General features: G+C 49.6%; 1 protein-coding gene across 1 annotated transcript in view; it reads left to right on the top strand.

The window, feature by feature from the left end:
• Positions 1 to 21,510, top strand: part of PKNOX2 (PBX/knotted 1 homeobox 2) — a 354,189-nt gene that overhangs the window by 281,710 nt on the left and 50,969 nt on the right. The window contains exon 6 of the mRNA XM_023557078.2: positions 16,422 to 16,593. Within this exon, the coding sequence (XP_023412846.2) occupies positions 16,422 to 16,593 (172 nt within the window). The remainder of the gene's footprint in view (positions 1 to 16,421; positions 16,594 to 21,510) is intronic.

Here is a 21,510-nt window from a genome sequence, read left to right as displayed (position 1 = left end):
GGACTCCCAGTGTGGGTGCCAACAAGTGCCCAGCCAAACATGGCCACCTTGGCACCTCTGGACCACTGAGGACATCTGTCCTCCCTCTGCCTCCTGGGCCAGGGGCGCCCCATGACCACACCTCTCCCGTTAGTACCAGCTGCCCTCTCGGCAGCCAGGGCCAGGATGACCGGGAGGAAGCTTAGCCTCCTGTAGGCTTACCCACCCAGAAAAACCCAGTGCCTGTAGGCTTAGGTAATTTTAATTAGATCTGCCTGCCTGGGGCAGCCCGACTGCTGCAGAGCACACTAGGAAGTCGGCATTTCTTGTCAATAAATATAACAAGGCCCTTTCAATTCAGATTAGTACCTGGCACTGACTTTTGGGAGCCCCTACCGCGGCCCTTCCCGGAGCCACAGAGGAAGGAAGGGTGGGAAGACCCCTCCGTGGCCAGGCCCCTGCTGGTTGGCCCAGGGGTAGGGTGACAAAATAGGGGGCACCTATGGGTGCAAGGAGCCTGCCAGTGCTTGGGAGGTTTTATTTGTATATGAAGATGTGCTAATGAAATGTGTGGGTTCCTTTCTGACGTGAAACTCGTGTGTGTGTCTGTCTGTCTGTCTGTCTGTCTGTCTATGGGGGGTGGGGTGAGAGGGAGGCCAAGTCTGCCTTTAATTGGATCATACCAGAGCATCATCTGGGCTAATCAGCAAGGCAACCAGGAGCTCCGGCTCAGATTAATGATTGCAGTATAATCTGAGCAGATCCCATGATTGGATGCACAGCATGGGTAATTGTGTTTGTGGCCCGGGAGAATGCCGAGGGGTGGTTCCAGGAGGGGAGGCTAGGGCAGTAGTGGGGGGGAGGTGTTCAGGTTTGGACTTCTGCTCAGTTCTTTTCGTCCCCACCCCCCACCTCAGCCCTGGGGTTTTCCTCACCCTGTGCTGGTAGGCAGTGTTGTGGAAGGTGAGTGCTGTTAGGTGCTGAAACCTGGGGATTAGGTTGCCTGCACAGCGTATACACAGGGCCAAGAGGGTGAGGTTAATCCAGCTTCACTCTCCCCGCCTCCCCTCCATCATCTCCCTCGTTCCCCTTTGAAGTGAGTGGGTTCCCATGGAAACCACGATGTCCTGGGGAGCAGAAGAGGGGCAGGGAGTGAGGCCTGACCGGGTGCTAGTGGGGGAGGAGGTTGCCTTTGCAGACAGACTGCTCTGCTAGGTATTAGCTCTCTCACTTGAAGGCTGGAAACCTCTCAGAGAGCCTGGGAAGTGCTGAAGAAGTTACCCATTAGTGATAAGGAAATGCTGGGCTGAAGGCCTGAGTGAGGAGAAATAGTGGGGCAGCTGCCATGGCACTTTGCTTCTCCCTTAAAAACAGGGCTTCAAACTTGGTTTCAGATTCGACACCCTGCTGAGAGTTTACATTTCCACCCCAGATGTACTGAATCTGAATCTACATTTTAACAACACCCCCAGGTGAGTCTTATGGATCCCCAGGTATGCATAAGAATCACCTGGGGATCTTGTTAGACTGTAGATTCAGATTCAGTATATCTGGAGTGGAAATGCAAATTCTCGGCAGGGGGGTCAAACAACAACAACAACAAAAACCGAACCAGTTCAAAGCCTTGAAAAAAATGCTAGAGAACTGAGCTGCAGGACAAGGTGGGGAGGGTGCAGTGGCCCTGCACCTGTTTCTCCTTTGTGGCATTACTTAGGACTGAATTAATTGTGTTCACGTTTGTATTTACATTGTTTCTGTTTCCGTCACTAGATTGTTAACTCCATGAGGGCAGCATCCATGTCTTCTTGCTCATTACTTTATTCCCAGCACCTTGGAGTCAGCAGCTTAGACGAACCAAAAAACCAAACCCATTGCCATCGAGTCGATTCCCACTCATAACGGCCCTATAGGACAGAATACAACTGTCCCATAGGGTTTCCAAGGAGCGGCTGGTAGATTCAAACTACTAACCTTTTGATTTAGCAGCCCAGGTCTTACCCATTGCACCACCAAGGCTCCAGCTTAGATGAAGTAGGTTCTCAATCAGTGCTTACTGAATGGAGTGAATTGATTCAATAAGATAAGCAGTACCCCATAAATATACCATGGTTCTATCCTGGTGTGCTGGTAAACTGGCTCTCTGGATATGGGGAAGCCCCGATTTATAGCATCTGCTGATTTTCGTGGTGTAAATACTCGCACCATGTCTGATGTCAAACTACAAGCATGATGCTACTAAACAGTTGGAAAGAGATATGCACAATCGTTCTTGCAAGCTGGTGTACAACTCTGGTTCCAGGTATGATGACAATGACTCTTATGATTACCACCGCGGGTGACCAACCACTGTCCCCATACCCAAAGACCATGCCGACTTCACAACTGGGTGAGGAAAATTTGAAAGTTCAAACCACACCCAGGCAGCCAAGCCACAGGTGCAAGGTCTCTGTTGTTAAGCGGGTCGCACATCTGATATGCCAAGTCTTGGTCATGACCCTATGTTAATTGGTCCTCGCTGGCCTGTGAGGTTCTAAATTTACAATGTTCTGTCTTAATGAATTAACACTTAGAACAGTGTCTGGGACAGAGTAAGTGCTTTGCAAGTGTTTGCTATCATTTTTTCCCACTGGAACCCCAAGGTAGCGAATATTCTCTCTCCTAGATTCTGTCTAATAGCCAACCGGTTGCCATCGAGTCGACTCTGACTCATGGCTGATGACCATGGCTGGCTGATTTTTCAGAAGAAGATCACCAGGTCTTTCTTCTGAGGCCCCTCTGGGTGGACTTGAACCTCCAACCTTCTGGTTAGCAGCCCAGGACGTTAGCCGTTTGCACCACCCGGGGATACTGCCTGTCTTTTTCCCTCTGGTTAAACAAAGCACAAGCTTCACCTCCAACTTCCCCACCTTCTCCAGTTAGCTTCTTGGCAGCTCCAGAAACTCTGCATTCTGCGGCCTCCTCTTCAGTTCCTCAGCTGTCAGAGCCTTGACCCTCCACACAGCTTTTCTAGCTCCTCACGTCAGTCTCATGTCCCCACAAACCACACCCCTAAAGCTTCCACCCCTGTGTGGTCTGTCCTCAGGTAGCTCAGACTTAAACGCAGCTCTAGCTCAAAAACAGCAATATGCAATTCTGATGTCCTCTCTATAGGACACCTGTTCCTGTCTCGTCCAGACTGGGTTCCTCTAGAATCCACACTCATTTGGGGGAGGGCTAGGACAGCGCAGTGGGCAGTATTTGGGGTGCTCCCCTAGAGACAATCCTCTGAAGATTACTGGCATTCGCGCTCCATCCTGATGGTCCTGCAGCTAAGGTTCCCGTGCAGCCCAGTGGCGATGCTGGGCAGTGGTGAGCTTGCCCTCTGGAAATAGACTTGAAATGATAACTAGCTTTGTCACCTTGGACAAGTTCATCTCTCTGAGCCTCTGTTTTCTCAATTGTAAAAAGAAAATAAGAATAGCTAGAATAAAATTACGGGGGCAATGGTGGTTCAGTGGTAGAATTCTCACCATCCGTGCGGGAGACCGGGGTCAATTCCGAGCCAATGCGCCTCCTACACAGCCACCACCCACCTGTCAATGAGTGGAAGGTTGCATGTTGCTATGATGCTGAGCAGGTTCAATGGAGCCTCCAGACTAAGATGGACTAGGAAAGGCCTGTCGATCGACTTCTGAAAATCCGTCAGTGAAGACACTATGACTGCGACAGTCTGATCTGCATTCTGCAACCAATCGCGGGGATGGCGTGGGTCTGAGCAGCTTTTTGTTCTGTTGTGCTTGGGGTCACCATGGGTCAGGAGTGACTCAATGGCAGCTAACAACAACAACATAATAAAATTAGGTGTGATAATACTTGGTACACAGATGGGTGTTTGCTAGGTGAACTGGGGTGGGGTGAGGCAGGGGGAGGACATGGGAATCAGCTGGTGTCCCTTTGACACTTTCAGGGCAGCCTGGGGCACTCAGGGAGGTGAAAGTCAGGCTTGCAGGGTGGCCTTTGGACTTAGAGCCTGGGTTCAAATTTTGGCTCTACCACTATTTCCTTTCTGTGTCTCAGTTTCCTCGTATGTAGAACAGGGCTAAAAATTCATTATCTCACAGTTAGGATTGCCATAAGGGTGCTTTATGGCAAGCTCGCCGTAGGTGTTAGCTGCTACTAGATGGTTGGGAAAATGCAAGCTGGGGTTGGTGAGGCTAGAAGGTAAATACCAAGAGGTAAAACTAGAAAGGACCCCCAGTCAGATGGTCTTCACACGACCCCTCAATTAAGCCTTCATTGAGTTCTGCTGTGTGTAAAGCATTAGGTTAGTTCTGAGAGGATTAGAGATAAAGAGGTAATGTTCAGGGAGGTGGGGAAGATAGACGGAGAAAGGAGTTACGAGCTTAGCACTTAGTATGTGTTCCAATAATATTTATGGAATTGACAATAAGGCATTCTGGCCTGTGGTGCGGGGGGGGGCGGGGTGCATTGCTTCTCCCAAGGGAGGTGAACCCCAAGAGAACTGACAGCTAAGCTGCTTTTTAAGGGGCTGGGCTGGCAGATGGGGAGAGGTTGGGCTGGACAGAGGGACTGGGCCCTGTTGTGACTGTTCTCTTTAGCAGCTACTTGATCAGGACCCTGGAAACTGGTACTTCCTAATGAAGTGTCTTTGAGGGAACTCTTCCACCCTGTGACCCAAGGGTGTTCTGACTCTGGTGAGTCGACCCTGAGACCTAACCCTATGCCTTTCCTGGCATTGCCCTTGGTCACTCCTGGAATGTGCTGGGTGAGGGGGCCTGAGAATGGTGTGACAGAATACAGCCACTCCAGGGGGAAGGCAGGACCAGGTGCCTCAGGCCAGGCCTCAGGACTAGGTGCTGGGGGCTGATGCTCCAGGCTGTGTTCTGGGCTGCACTCTAGCAGACACTCTCTGCTTTTTGAAGCAATTGTTTTCACCGGGGAGTCTCTGGGTGATACAAACAGTTAACATGCTCAGCTGCTAAGCAAAAGGTTGGAGATTCGAGTCTATCCAGAGGTGCCTCAGAAGAAAGGCCTGGCAATCTACATCTGAAAAGTCGGCCATTGAAAACCCTATAGAGCACAGTTCTACTCTGACACACATGGGGTCACCATGCTTTGGAGTCAACTCAATGCAACTGGTTTTTACTGGTTTGGTTTCACCACCATCAGAGTTAACGCATTTTAGCTGTTGACTATAGTCAGGGGCAAAGCCTGTTCCCGGCCCTTGCTGTCACGTCTGCAGGCTCCCCCACCCCAGCCCAGCCTCTGCAGGTGCAGCGGCTGAAGACGCCTGGCTTAGGGAGCAGGTGTGTTCAGAGGCAGTGGCCTGCTGCTTCTACAGCTCAGCACCTGGCCTAGGTAGAGCTGATCATTCCAGGTACCCAGAGTCTGGAATTGCACTCACAAGGTTATGTTTAACCAGTGCTAACAGCTGACAGTGCTTGGTACATAGAGGGCCCTCAATGAATGGTATTTAAATTTGTTTAGAAGCTACTCCTAAGTACTAGACTGGATCTGCCCCCTTTCAGGAGGGAAGACAACCTGCAATCTATTCCCCTCCCCACTCTACCACCATCCCCCCACTCCCGCCCATGTGAGTGGGACGGGATGGAGTGGAGTGGAGTGGAAGGAGAACCAGTAAGCAGGGCCTTTGAAGCTCCTATGGCCCTGGCTTCTCCCAGAGGCTGGACTAAGCCAGGCTGGTCCTTCTTTTAACCACAGTGCCACTCTCTGCTTCTCCCAGACACTGGCCCACTTCATGGCTGAGTGTAAAGAGCCTAAAACTAAGACTTCAGTCTGAGTGATGACTCTGCACTGGGGCAAATTGTTTCACCTCTCAGGAGAAGCTTTCCTACCTCACAGGGCAGGCATCAAATGAGAAAATCAAAGATCTGCAGAAACGGTAAAGCCCTTTCTGAACACACAGGAGTCTCGTTAGCGGAGGAGGTTCTTTTGGAAACTCAATTTGTAAGGCAGAGGTTCTCTTGTATGCAACAGCCCCGACACTCAAAGGGTAAGCTCAGCAACTGAGTCATGCCACCCAAGATGCATTATGACTCAAGGAGACAGTAGAGAGAAAAAAGGGGGGAGTATGAAGTGATCCCAATAATAGTTCTAAAAAGAACTCATGGAAAGAGCACAAGGTATGGAGTTTGGGTATCCAGATTTAAATCTCAATTCAGTTGCTTCTTAGCTTGATGAAATTATTTAACCGCCTAGCACCTCAGTTTGCTTGTCAGTAAAATGGAATAATAAGACTGTTGGAGTGTTTAAAACCAAAGAAAACCTAACCCATTACCATCGAGTTGATCCCAACTCATGACGAACTTGTACGTTACAGAGTAGAACTGCTCTGTAGGGTTTTCTTGGCTGTAATCTTCACGGACACAGATCAACAGGCCTTTCTTCTGAGGTGCCCCTGGGTGGGTTCGAACCATCAACCTTTAGGTTAGTAGTTGAGGGCAAACCACCTGTGCCACCTAGGGACCTCTTTAAATACAACTAGCACATAAAAGCACTTTGTAAATTAGTGCAGTGGGCCTGCTGCTAACTTACAACGTGCAGTCAAATGTGCGTGGGTGTGTGCTTTTAGTCTCTGCGGGTGACCATGGCATAATGGATAGAACACGCCCTACCCACACAACGCTGTCCCCTCAAGTAGTTTGCCTTTGGGGACTGGCTGAATCTCCAGGCGTTTGGATAGAAGCTCTGGCACCTGACCTCAGCAAAGATACTTCTTATTTCTGTGTCTGAGTTCCCTCTCCTTAAAAGGAAGGGGTGGGACATGAAAGCCTTACCAGGGCTCAAGTTTTAGTTTCTTTGTAATTTTGCACTTCCAGGCCAGCCAGCTTTAACATTCACGTTGTTGAGATTTCACATTTATTTTTAAAAAATTTTAAAAAGTGCTGGGAGGGGCGTGTATGCATGTGTGTGTGTGTGTGTATGTGTGTGCATGTGTGTATATGTGTATGCATGTGTGTGTGTGTGTGCACGCGTGTGTTTAGTGGGAGGGGAGGGGAACTGAGCAGACTGTGACCTGCCCTGTGCCCCACACTTGCAGAGAATGGTCCTGCCCACCCACCTGGGGGAGGAGTGCTGGATGGGAGCCCAGGAACCCTAACAGATGCGGTTCTAATTTAGTCACAAGAAGTCCTCTCCCAGGCAACCCAGGAGAACACACCGCCCACTGGGCAGGGCTAAAAATACACCCGCATGGTTTCAACGTCACACCTGAAGTAAAAATACATCCAACCCAGGGCTGCGGGCTTGTTCTTCCCCACCCCACTGTGCTCTCTCCATCTGGTGCCTTCCAGGGGAGGAGTGGCAGGTTGGGCAAGCACCATCCTCACTCACTCCCCTCCCTCCGGCACCCGACCCCACACCCACACCACAGCCCACAGCAAGCTCTAAGACAGGTCCTTTTTAGCAACTGTGGCCAGAAGCGGACAGATGGCAAAATCTGAAGGGACTCCGGCAGTAGGCGTGGATTCTGCGCCTGGAAGGACTTCAGGCTTGTTGCTCAGAACCTTCATTCCCATCATCATTGCTTACTTCATTTGTTTGTTTTATTCCCATTCATTAATTCGCCAAATATTTATTGATCCTCTGCTCTGTGCCACACATGGTGCTTGACCTTTGGGAGTTCTAAGACAAGGTCACTGATGGGAGGAGCTCACCAAGTAGACCGATATGATCCCAGGTAGTTAGTAAAATTCAATAAATGTCATCAAGGAAATAAAAATAAATTTTTATTGGCAGTGCTTTTTGGTTTAAAAATGAGGTTCTGAGTTCTGATAAATTGTAAACGGCTTCTCCTACTCCTTTCTTTATTAGAATTGGCACGTGGACTTGTTTTTCCTGCCAAATGAGTCAGTTGAGATGGGAATATACATTGATTGGAGCGGATGGTGGCAATGTTGCTCTGAATAAAAAAGGTACCCGCACATCCTTCCAGCGAAATGGAACAAGCATTAATTGATAGCTTACTAAGTGCCAGGCACTCTACAGGCGTCTTCACCTCATCCTCAAAAGAACTTTCATGGAAGGCGTTTTCCCTCTTTTATAAAAGAAGAAACCGAGGCTCAAGGACATTCAGAAACTTGCCCCAAACCACACAATTCTCTGACTCCAAAGCCTATGCTAGTTCAGATCACCAAGCATCCCACCCCAAATTGTAAGTAAGGTCAAGGGAGAAACCCCAAAGCATTTCCTGTGATGATTCAGAGAAGACCATGGTTTTTCTTGTCTGTAGGGAAGCAGGGGAGACTTCACAGAAGAGGCAGCATTTTGAGTTGGATTTGGAAGCTCATTAGAAGGGAGGCAAAGAGACACATAAAAAACAACAGAAACAGTTGCTGTAAAGTCGATTCTCACGCATGGTGACCCCGTGTGTGTCAGAGTAGACTGTGCTCCATAGGATTTCAATGGCTGAGTTTTTGGACGTAGATCAACAGGCCTTTCTTCCAGCGTGCACCTGGGTGGACTCGAACCTCCAGCCTTTTGGTTAGCAGTCAAGAGAGTTAACCGTTTGCACCACCCAGGGATATAGGAGTAGGCAATTCAGATGGAAGAAGCAGATGGAGCCAAAGTACAGGGCATATGCAGAGAATGAACTCAGCGTGTCTGAGCTAATGAAGGGGAGTAGTGAAAATACAAGCCCCCAGGGCCCCCGTTGTCCCTCTTAACTACTCCATTGTCTCCGCCAAGTCTGTCTAGGAGAAATACCGACCAGTAGGCTGAGGCCACGTCATGAAGAGCCTCGAATGTTCATCTGAGGAGTGCTGACTTCATCAGCACCCCGGAGAAATGTCACTGCTTAGTTCTCAGAGTGGGTGCTTGTAATGGGCCTTCTGACAGTGAACAGATGCCCAGGAAAGGGGGCGAGGCAGTCTTGGAAAGTGTCTCTAGGATATTGTCTTTGATTGTGTGACCCCCAGTGACCGTTAGCCTGGGGCACTAAAAATAAAGGGTCAAAATGCTAGCCCCTGGGTAGGATTTTTAGGGTTCTGGGTCTTTAGCGGAAACCCTGGTGGTGTAGTGGTTAAGTGCTACAGCTGCTAACCCAAGGGTCAGCAGTTCAAATCCGCCAGGCACTCCTTGGAAACTCTACGGAACAGTTCTACTCTGTCCTATAGGGTCACTATGAGTCGGAATCGACTCGATGGCACTGGGTTTGGTTTTTTTTGTTTGGGTCTTTAGCAACTTGAGACAGCAACATGTGTGTCGTTGGAGAGTCGGGCGGGCAGCTAGAAGGCCAGTCTGGCCACCGCTCTGACACCTCACAGGCCAACAGACAAATGTCCTCTGGAGTAGTCTGACCCTGACCAGGTCCGTGGTCCCACTGACCTATCACTGAGAATCTCCACATACCAAACCAAAAATCCAAACCAGTTTGCATTGAGTAGACCCCAACTCATGGCGACACTACTCGTGTCAGGGTAGAACTGTGCTCCATGGGGTTTTCAGTGGCTGACTTTTTGGAAGTAGATTGCCAGGCTTTTCTTCTGAGGAACCTCTGAGTGGACTCGAACTGCCAAGCTTTCAGTTAGCCGCCCAGCACTTAACCGTTTGCACCACTCAGGGACGCGATCTCCATGTGTTGTTGTTAGTGATTTTGACTCATAGCAACCCCAGAGAACTGCCCCATAGGGTTTTCCTAGGCTGCAGTCTTTACGAGAGCAGATTGCCAGGTCTTTCTCCCTCAGAGCTGCTGGGTAGGTTTGAATGGCCAACCTCTCTGAAGAGCCGAGTGCTTAACCATTGCACTACCAGGCCTCCTTTGCTCCCCTGCCATGTGTTCCACCCTCTGGATCATCCATCCTCGTCCCAGCTAAGACAGGCCTGGAGCTTCTGCCTCCTCTGTCCCTACTGGAAGAAGCAGCAGAGGCTCCAGTAAAGGGTGAGTTCAGATACTGGGCTCCCTCGCCCCACCTCCACCCGCCGTGAGGCGAAGTGCAGGAGGACCCTGGGGCTCAAGGTCACTCACAGGGAGAGGAGGTGGACAGCTCAGGCAGGCTGCCACACACTTGGCTGGACCCATGATTGAGGTCTGCAGTTCTGGCCAAGGTCACAAGGGAAGGATGGCTGAGAGGCTCAAAAGTGACGGAGTGGCATGACTGTGAATCACAAGGTTTATCACCCAGAAAGAGAGCTAAACACGAATGTCTCCCTCTGCCTGTGACCACCCTTCCCTCCACCCTCCCTCAGCTTTGGTGCTGTTTCTGACTACTGTGTCTCTTCTGTCTCACTCTTTGTCTTTCTCTTGTTCTTTGTATTTCTGTCTTTGCAAAGCTCTACATGTTTGCGTTCTTTCTGACTTTTTTCTGTCTCTATTATGGCTCTTAAAAACTGCTTCTCTGTTTCCACTTCTCCCCTAAGCAAGAAAAAATGTTTTAAAATTTTTCGTTTTTTAATTCAGATTGTCCAAAAAGGAAGGCAGATGGAAAAGGACCCGAGAATCTTTCCTTGAGTCCTTTTAACAAAAGGACGTGCACTTCAGCCATATACGGAACTTTAAGTAGAGATGAGTGGCCTATCAATTATAAGCATTACCAAGAGGTTGTGGCCTTCCATCCCAGGAGGTCTTTGAAAATGTTAGGGAAACCCATAGCCCAGTTTATGTTAAGAATATCTGCCTTGACCCATAAAACAAAACGAGACTAAAGGGGCACACCAGCCCAGGGACAAGGCCGAGAAGGTAGGAGGGGACAGCAAAGCTAGTAACAGGACAGCACGCGCTTGGTAACCAATGTCACAAAACAATATGCTTACTAATTGTTTAATGAGAAGCTAGTTTGTTCTATAAACCTTCATCTAAAGTACAATTAAAAAAAAAAAAAGAAACACCTGCCTTGAGGCAGGTAGGCTTCTCTCAGGAGCCACACCAGAGGTGAGTCAGGATTTCTTTGCCCAGAAGACAAAATGGGGCTTGAGCCGGGGATCTCAGCATTTCTGTTGATAGGAAGAGGATGGTGTTCACCTCTGCAAAGGGCTCCCTTGAAATCCTGCCCCTATCATCCCTCCCTTGAGTAGCCCCTCATCCTCTGGCCCCAAACTGGGCATTCCAGGCCAATGAATTTGGGTGAGATATAAAAAACACGAAGGCAGAAATGTCAGAAGTAATTAAACCAAACGATGGTTAAACCCCTGTAGAAATCAACACATCCGGTTTAATCACCTTCTTAAGCTAGCACAAGACGGCAAGCCTGTTGAGAGGGCTTCTTTATTTCTTCGGGTCGTTAAAGGGAACTGCATATCTGGAGCTTGATTTTAGTTCAGATGCTCCTGGGGCGCGGCGATGGGGGGTGGGGTGGGGTCGGGGGCTCAGAACAGAAAAAAGAAATAATCAAAGGGTGTTTGAGATCCTCTCCCTCCCTCCTGCCTTGGTCTGCACTCCTGGTACAGCACCCGCCCTCGCAGCGCCCAGGCGGAGGCACAGTGCTGAATGTGCTAAATTAGGCCATTAGAGAAATTCATTTCTCTTTATTAGTCTGTGTCAAATCCTTTTTATTAGTGGCTGGAAACGACCTCTCTTCTGCAGTAAAATGTCATGCCAGTTCACTCCTTTTATTTGTTCTGCACTGACGAGGCTCAAACTCTCATGGAATTAGTGTGTGAGATTTATTTCCTCCAAATTTTGAGCGGCTTAAGAGATATTGGGGTGGGGGGTGGTCAGGCAGGAGAGACTCGGAGCGGGAGTGGAGAAGGGACCTGAGAGGGAGAAGGGTGAGCTCCTGTGGAAGTCAAATGCCCCAGGTCCTTAGGAGATAAGGTCTAGTGGTCATCTTTCATATCTTGCTCATTGCCTAATGGGCACCGGGGCTGAGTTTCCCCATTCCTGCTTTTAGCCCTCTAAAGGGTATTCATTCAGAGTGGAAGAGACCTGGCTGGCAGGAAGAGGAGTTCCTTAAAAGCCATTTTCTAGTTGCACAAACTGAGGCTCAGGGAAGGCAGGAATAACAGAATCAAGTTACCACATCTGACTGGAAACCCCCTCCCTGGTTCAGCCATTCATGTCCCAGGGCACTAAGATGCCCAGCCCAGTGGTCCCTGCCCTGTTCTCTCCACTCTCCCCATAAGCCTGCAGCTAAGGCTGCTTGAAAGGACCCTTTGAGGGTGGCTGCCAGCCTCATTGCCAGTCTTATAGGGTGGTGTTGGAGGGTAGCTTAGGAAATAGAGGTCGACCCTTAGGCAGGCATAGGCTGGGCAACTGAGGAAGGGACACAGGACTGTCCCAGAACTGGACTGGGAATACCTTAGTAAAGCCTATGGTGGACCGCAGCCATGCAACCTAGCTGAGTCTCTGGGAAACTGAGCTTGTTTCTCAGGGGATGGGTAGTAGTCTGGGTTCATGGAGGGGTTCAGGTGCAGTGCTTGAGAGCCGAAGTCACCCCCTGACCCTGGCAGGGTCCATCGGAGAAGGTGTAGGTAAGCTTAGTGCCACCATAGCTCAGTGACACAGATGGGCTCCTGAGGTTGGGATGGGAGGTACCAGAGGCAGGAGCTGGGAGGCTGGGGTATAAGAAGGGAGGATTTGGGAGCTGATCATGCAGATGACTGTCCTCCACCCTGACTGCCCAGTCCTCAGGCCAGCAGGAGGGGTGAAGAGGGAGCATGCTAGCACCCATGATGTCTCCCTCCGCCCTGTGCTCCACAGACCCTTAGTTAACTTAGGGGGGAAGAACAGAAAGCATGCTTCCCTCCTTTGAGAGAGCAGAAAACACCCCCAGATATGTCTGCCACCCCACCACCCAGCCCCATTCTGGAGAGATCCGACACCTAGAACTGAAAAGGGCTTATGAAATGGGCCCATGCTAAGTGGCTCTGCATAGAAGGTACGTGTCGTTCCCGATGTAGGTGGCTACCCTGCCCACTACCCCGCAAGCCCAGCTCTGTCTGAGACTTCTCAGGGGCCTTATGACTGGACCCCTGCTTACCTCTCCATCCTCCTCTCCCTCCACCGCCCTCCTGACTACCTCGATCCACCCACACCCATCTGGGTTTTTTCCTGAAACATGCGGCTCTCATTGGTATCTCAAGTGCTTCGCTCCTGCTTTTCTCCTGCTTGGAAAGTCCCGCCCTCCAATCTCTGCAAGACTGCTTCCTCATCATTCGAGGCTTACCTTAAATGTCACCTCCTCGGAGAGGCCCTCCCTGACCACCTAAGTAAAGCTTCTCCCCCTATAGGGGCAAGGAGAGGAGCAGAGGAGACAATGCTCCTTTCCCTGCCCCAACCCTAGTGCTAGTGGCTGGGGGACTCGATCGCCACAGGTCCATTTTCCCCTCCCCACACACCACTCGTGCTGGGTGCACAGAACACACAATTCCCACACACAATAACACCTAGTGCAGGCACGCACACTGCATATGGTATACTCACAGCACACAAAATCTGCACCCAGATTGCAAACACGCAAGGTGTGCGTGCATACGTACTGCATAAATACAACACGGTGTGTGCACATACAGTGCAAACATACAAGACAGCACATACACACCACACCCCCACACTTGCTCTCCTTGACAGCGTACACTCAGCCAAGGTGCACACGCGTGCACGTGCACGTACACGCACACGCACGCACACGCACAAATAGACCTTCCCCTCTTCATTCAGCAGCTGCCCAGTCTCCCTCCAACCTGCGAGAGAGGAAGGTGCAGTGACCATGTGGCTGCAGCGGGGCTGGGGGCTTGGGGCTGTACTTCCACCACCTGGCACGATGCTGCAGATTATTAGTTCCTGGTAATTTAGTGCCCTTGTACAGAGTCGATTTGTGCCTTTCATTCCTAATTGATCTAGTGGCTGTTTAAATGGCAGCAGGCATCTGTTGAGAGTAGGAAGGTTCATAAGGCGCAATAATTCATAACACCGTCTGGAATTTGCCTTTCATGTCCCTCAGCTAAACCACTGCAGGGCTCTGCTTAAATTACAGCCACTGAGGCTTTCTTTGGTATTCCACTCAGGGCCAGGAGGATCTTGCATTAAACTGGGATCAGGTTAGATTAGACTATAATATGCTGCGGTATTAGTGGCTGCAAATGAAGACTTACACTGGAGTTTAACCCCTTCACCTGGTTTTCTCTTTGTCTTCAGCCAGATGGCTAGGCTAACCTATTGTTTTCCCTACCAGCTTCCCACTGGGGCTGAATCTATCTTCTAGCAGTTTGAGGCTGCAGATGGGCCACCCCCAATACTCACTTTTTACCGGCAGCCTGTGCACCCTGCCTGTAGCCCTGGGGCCCAATTGTTTATGTATCAGGTCTCAAATCACAGGTTGGGAGACCATGTCTGGGGACAGGTGCTGCCATACCAAGCAGCTCATCCGAAGCAGAAATTATCTCCACTTACCCACCACTGCCCATGAGCCTGATGTAAAACAAAACAGAAACACATCCATTGCTGTCGAGTCGATTCCAACTGGTGACCACCCCATGTGTTACAGAGTAGAACTGCTCCACAGGGTTTTCTTGGCTGTAACCTTTACGAAAGCAGATTGTCAGGCCTTTCTTCCATGGTGCCACTGGGTAGGTGCTAACTGCCAACCTTTTGGTTAGTCACCAAGTGCAAACCATTTGCACCACCCAGGGACGTAAGCCTGATTAGAAAGACCAGTAAGATGTGGGTGTGAGTGTGGATAAGAGAAGACATTCTCTGATTTTTGCCCAGAATTATAAGAATCTCAGAATGGGACAGGCTGTTAGGGGCTCCCCCACCCACTTACAAGCACATGTCAACTAGACGTTCAGCCCGTCTCTCAGTATGTTCGATCACGGTGTGCCAGAGAGAAAAAGCGTGGCCTGTTTTCTGCTTCAAGATTTACCACACTGTCCAATACGGTAGCCACTTGCCACACGAGACTATTTAAATTAGTTAATATTAAACCAAATTTAAAATTCGGTCTCCTAGTCATCACAGCCATATTCCAAGTGCTCGATGACCAGATGTGGTGAGTGGCTAACACATTGGACAGCAGGAATTATAGAGCATTTCCGTCACTGAAGAAAGCTCTACTGGACAGTGTTGGCTAGCACATCCCTTTTGGCAGAGGCCTGGGACCTGGCACCAAATATGCATTCTCCTCTTCTTCCAATAAGCAGGGCTTACCCAAAAAGATAGGAACTAGGTTTGGTGGTCCCAGGAGGCTGAGGAAAGAGGCCAGGGAGAGATGTGCAGGTGTGTTTTTGGAATACCACTGGAAGGGACTTGGCTCTCCAGAGTCCAGTGTCAACAGCCCATGTGCACACATGCACACATGCTGAACTTTGAGCTGCAGTCATTCACACGTGCTATGGAAATACACATGGTACACTCAGATGTGTACATTAAGCATACCCACAGGTAACATGTATGCATTCAACAAGTGTTTACTGAGAGCCACATACTCGGCTACACTCTGGCCGTGCAGTGATGAATATAGTGGGCTTGATTCCTGTCCTTACGCAGCTCACCATCCCGTGAGGAAGGCAAATGATAAAACAGACAACTCGGTGCTATCAGCGTAGACTGGGGGAATCAGGAAAGCTTCCCAGAACTGGTGATATCTAAGATCAGGCCCACAGAGTTATCTGGGTAAGCACTTCAGCTCACGTATATACATAGATGCATCGTAGAACCATGCAGACGTCCACACACACTCACCTACTCTTCCATTCATCGATTCCTTGACTCACTCATTCACCAACTACTTATTACGGGCTGCTCTGAGCATGCATGGCCAAGGGCCTAGGGATAGAATGATCATTAAGACAGGTACAATCTTCCAGGAAGACAGTGAACAAGTAACTATGCAAATAATCATTTAATTACAGTTGTGCTAAATGTGTAATGATGGAAAATTGCAGAAATATGTTACCACATGTAATTAGGGTGTGTGACCTCAACAGAGTCTGCCAACAGATGCAAGACAGGTAGAGACTGCTGCCCGCCATGTGTGGACAAGTAGTCTGGTCACACACACACCCCCTGCATACACTGTACAGACACACAGGCGTGCACACACGCTGCCCTCAGCTGGATCCAGACAGCCAGCAATTGGTTGTGACCTCTCACTGAAATTCATGTCCAGGACTTTTCTGGACACTTCCCACATTTCCTTCCCAGGGTGACCCTGAGCCAGAAATGGACACCTACTTCTTTGGAGGGTCATAACTCATCATCCTTCACCCTATCTGTGCAGCTTGTCTGACCACAGAGAACAGGCAGGCACCCATGAGTGGGAATAGAAGGCTTCTGAGGCCCCTGGAACAAGGAGCCTGGAGTCTCCACGCCAGGGCATGAAATGCTGCCATCTAGATTGACCACGGGGACTGAGAACGTTCTCAAGGAATGGGACCTTGGGAGAAGAAGTGATGGGAAATGTGGGCAAGGGGCCCTGGTGGCTTCTAAGCCCCGCCAGCAGCATGGTCTCTTTGTACACATGTGTGAGCTCTCAATGTCCCCGCAGGCACCCTCTTTTCCCGCTCCTGACGCTGCTGTTTGAGAAATGTGAACAGGCCACCCAGGGCTCTGAATGCATCACCTCCGCCAGCTTTGATGTGGACATCGAGAACTTTGTCCATCAGCAGGAGCAGGAGCACAAACCCTTCTTCAGCGATGACCCAGAACTGGACAATCTGGTAAAGACCCTCCAACCCCCACCCTGGCTAGGGTCTTCCTACCCTCTGATCCCTTCCTAAGCCTTAGAAATGCTTCTTTCATTAATTCATTCTACAAATACTTGCGAGCGAGCACTATGTGGCAGGAACTAGATGTTTTGTTCTAGAAGCTGAGAACCGTTTCTGAGTTCCTTAAAACTAGAGTTCCATGCAGAGGTTTGGCTGCCAAAATCCTCCCACTTTCTGTGTAGCACCAGCATCTCACTACCCACCCTCTTAGCAGCACAGAGAAGTCAAACCCTTGAGTTGATCCATGGCTACCCTAGAGGACAGAGTAGAACTACCCCATAGGGTTTCTAAGACTGTAATTAATCTTTATGGAAGCAGACTGCCACATCTTTCTCCCACAGAGTCGCTGATGGGTTCAAAGTGCTGACCTTTCTGTTAGCAGTGGAGTGCTTAACCACCGTGCCGCCAGAGCTCCTTAGAGAAGACTGAAGGAGGGTCATAACAGCCAGAATGTCTGGGGTAGATGTCTGAGGGCTGGATTCCTGGCACATTAGTTATCTGTCTTGGGCTGCCCAAAGAGGAGTTGATGGCTGCTGTGCTACGGTATGGACGGTGTTGCCAGGGTAACATGTTCAAGGCCATCAACAAAGAGAAAGACCTGGAAACAAGTCATGTGGAGAAGACGACCAGCACAGGTCTTGCCTATTTAGGGGTTCACAGTAGATCAGGTTCCCAAACCTAGTGTGCCATCCAGAACATCACTACAGATTTATGAAGTCCATCTTCTTGGGTCCCATGACCTGGAAGTTGTGATTCACTAAATTAGGTAGGGCTTGTGAATCAGCATTTCTTCAAGTTTCCAGGGCAATTTCAATCATCATTTAGACTTGGCAGCCACTGAGACAGATAACTTCTGAAATTCTCATCCATCCCCAGGAGCTGTGCTGGGGAAGAGCGATAGAGGGGCTTCTCTGTTGGTTCACACTATAGTCATCCTGGAATTATGAACCACAACTCTTGATTTTCTGTAGATGGATTACTCAGACTGTGCACAGTGAATTTGGAAACTCTGCAGAAATCTCCCCACCCTCCCCCCCACACACAAACACATTGATTATAGAGTTGACCTCTCACCTCTAGAGTTTAGCCTGTACCTGCTCCCCAAAGGGAAATGGAATTAGAAAAATAAACGTGGTTCCAGAAAGGTGGGAATAAAAAGCACGCACACACACAAACAGAGAGAAACACAGCACACCTGCAGAACAGATGCAAATAACTTCGGTATTATTCTACATTGTGAATTATCCACCCCACTGCTCCTCTCAGGAGTTGAACATGGTACTTTATGGAGTCCAGAAGAGCTACCGGGAAACCCCACACTGTCCTGGAAATTTGTGAAGTGTTATGTGGGGCCAGTGTTTAGAGGGAGGGAGCAGGACTCAGCCAGATGATAAGCACTGGCAGAGCAGCCAGGAGCCCTAGACTGCTCTGCTCATCCCTGGCTCCTCCTTCTCCCTTCAGGGACTGAGCAGACTCTCTTTCTAGGCAGCAGGCCACTGCCTCTCAGGCTGTGGCTGCTCCTCCCTGCCCCATCCCTTGGGAAAGCTCTCCCCAGGTAAGTTCTCCCCTTGATCCAATATGAAATGCAGCCTGGTCTGCCCCTGCCTTGTTCTGTGGCTGATTAGATGGCAGAACTGCAGGCATAAAACAAGTCTACAGAATCTAGGCCCACAGCAGCCATGATATCAGGCAGCCATCTCTGGGGAAGCTGGAATATACCTGGGGGGCCCGTGGCCCACTCCCCTCACCTTACGCTCACAAGAAACTGAGCCCTGGGGCGGTGAGGAAGTGCCTAAAATCAGACTGAGTAATGGGAAAGAATTTAAACCTTCTTAAGGGGAGTGTTTTGTTGTTCATCACATTGATTCTGACTCATGACGACCCCATGTGTGCAGAGTAGAACTGCACCATGGGGTTTTCTAGGCTGTGACTTTTTGGGAGCGGATTGCCAGGCCTTGCTTCCGAGGTGCTTCTAGGTAGGTTTGAACCACCAAGTCTTTGGTTAGTAATCCAGAGCTTCACCTTTTATGCAACCCAGGGACTCACCTAAAGGGTAGGAGTCCTGGGGCGACAAACTTCTCATTCCTCCGCCACCACCTGCCAGGTGAACTGTGGAAGACCCCCTGAGGAAAGCCTCCTATTGTAGTGAAACCCATTGCTATCTAGTCAATTCTGAATCACAGAGACCCTATAAGAGTGGCTGATGGATTTGACTGCCGACGTTTTGGTTAGCAGCCAAGTTCTTTACCACTACGCTACCAAGTCTCCCCTATTATAGTAGAGCCTAGAAAATGCCCAAAAGTGGTCAGTTCCTTCCTTTCCCTTGCCTACACTGCCCAGCTCTCAGGGTTCTCTTTAGCTCAGACAATCAGATTTTCTCCATTCAGTCCACAAACTTGGTTATGTGCTATGTGCCAAGCCTGACCTGGGGACATGGAGGTTGTAGAAGCTGCCCAAAGGGTCCTGGACCTCTGGTGTTCTCTGATCTTCTATCCCAGGTGGCTGGGCTGGGAGTGGACCTGCTCAGGCACAGGCCAGGTGGTAGAGCAGTACGCCAGACATTCCATCCTTCATCTGGACCTGATCTACCTAGCTGAGTTGGGCTGAGTCACACAGTCAATGACTGGTTGATTGATGGATTAATTAAGTGGAGAGATCTTGAAAGAGCACTTAGAGACGAAAAATCGGAGCCTGGCTTCACCACTTACTATCCTTGTGACTTTGATGACTTAGCTCCTTTGAAGCTCAGTTTCCTCATCTGCAGAGCTAATCATATCTATCTCACATGATTGTAGTAAAAAAATAAATGTGATGGCCTGTGGAAATAGTGTTAAAATTGCCCAGCATCCAGAAGATTAAACAGCATCACTAAGGAAAGGGCCTCCAGCTTCTGCCCTCATCGTCTGTCCCATCAAAGAGGCTGTGTGGCTTGGACATGGAAATTTTATTTAGGGAGTCAAGCAGTGCCCTTTGCCAACCCCCACTCCTAGTCCCGTGATGGGAGGGGGATGAAGAGACCAGCCACAGGAGCCATCATTAGAAGGAGAATCATGTCGCCAGCACAGGCGAGATGCACATAATTAGAAATTAGAAAAAGGTCAGATCGCGTCATTATCAGCTCAATCAGCTGCCGAGTGCCACAGTCAGTTAATTTGGCATCTGTATTTTTTACAACCCCGCACACGTAGCCCAACGGACTGTAACTCTTTATCCGGACAGATATACTGCGCAGCCGAGCAGGGACATAAAATGAGAGACCCCAAGCAAATGAGCTGAGATAATTGAGAGATTTATTTTTTATATATGTGTGTGTCAGGGCGGCTTTCCTTTGCCCTTGACTGTTGACTTTCATAGATGGGACTCTCAGGAGGGCACTCAGGTCCCCAAAAACTCTGTCACTCATAAGGTCCCATCCTTAGACCCTAGAGCCTCACTCGGGTCCCACTTTATCCCAAGCCCAGTAAGCCCGCCGTCTCCAGCCATACCAGACTCACCGTTCGGAGATGTCGTCCCCGCCCCAGCTTGTCGCCCTCCTCTCCCCCAGGCAAATTGCTATGTCATACCCTCCCGTGATCCTGCTTCTGGACAAGTTCCCACGGGAACAGCTGACTAAGCTCTCCTGGAGCTACCCAAAGATTCCCAGATTGTAGTAGACATTTCAGAAGAAACTTCTCTGCCCGGGTTACACAGCTGCTCCCACAGCGCTTCTACTGGAGGAGACAGAATCACAGAAAGTCGTTTTTATGTGCCGTCCAATTGATTCCGACTCACAGTGACCCTATAAGGCGGAGTAGAACTGCCCCAAAACAGTTTCCTGTGAAGTAATTTTTACGGGAGCAGATCGCCAGGTCTTTTCTCCTGTGGAGCAGCTGGTGGGTTCGAACTGCTGAGCTGTCAGTTAGCTGCCAAACCCTTAACCACTGCGCCACCAGGGCTCATCACAGAAAGCTGGGGAGGAGGATACAGCCTTAGAAACAGGAGTCCCTGGGTGGTGCAAACAGTTAATACGCTGGGCTGCTAACTGAAAGGCTGGAGGTTTGAGACCACCCAGAGGCACCTCAGAAGAAATGCCTGATGATCAACTTCCCAAAAAGCAGCCATTTTGAAAACCCTGTGGAACACGGTTCTCTTCTGACACACATGGGGGTCACCATGAGGGAGAATTGACTCAATGGCAACTTTTTTTTTTTTTAAAGAAAGAAACAAGTCTCATTTTATAGGTGGAGAAATTGACGTCTGCAAAGGATGAAGGGACTTGTCAGGACCAGAACCTAAGCCTCTGACTCCTAGGTTGTGCTCCTTTCATGATGTCACACCACCTCTCTTCCTCCTTCTGTGACATCACACCACGCCGTCATTTAAAAATAGCACCAAGTACTCCTCCCCCCGCCCAACACCCACTTCCACACACACATTCTCTGGCCCTTAGGGTAGCTTCCCAAGGACTAAGCTGGACTGCCCCCAGGGAGAAGAAAGGTCATCTCCATCCACCGTCCACTCCAATTCCCACACCCACCCAGCACTCCCCAAGCCTGTTTCTTACCTGGCCTCCTGATTCCCTCCTTGAGCCCAGCAGCCTCTGACTGGTGGTTGGTAAAGTTTGTAAAATTTGCAAGTTCCCCAAACCCCTTTGAAAGGCAGAAGCTTTTTGTTTTATAAAATCTGATTTACAGGCCCCAAGTGTAGGGCCAGGGTTTTATATATTATGCAAGATTTCAAACCGAGGCCGTAAAACGTACGGTTTCAGTTTCATGCATGGAATTTTTTTATGTGTAAATTTTTTAACATTTATGGGGCACGTTTTAATGAGACTCTCGTGTGACAGATTACTGCTCGAGGGACAGATTACTGCTGCCTGACCGCAAAGCC

This window comes from Loxodonta africana, chromosome 15 (genome assembly GCF_030014295.1).
Source record: "Loxodonta africana isolate mLoxAfr1 chromosome 15, mLoxAfr1.hap2, whole genome shotgun sequence".
Taxonomy (NCBI): domain Eukaryota; kingdom Metazoa; phylum Chordata; class Mammalia; order Proboscidea; family Elephantidae; genus Loxodonta; species Loxodonta africana.
The sequence above is the reverse complement of the archived record's forward strand: the minus strand, read 5'-3'. Positions and strand labels throughout refer to the sequence as shown.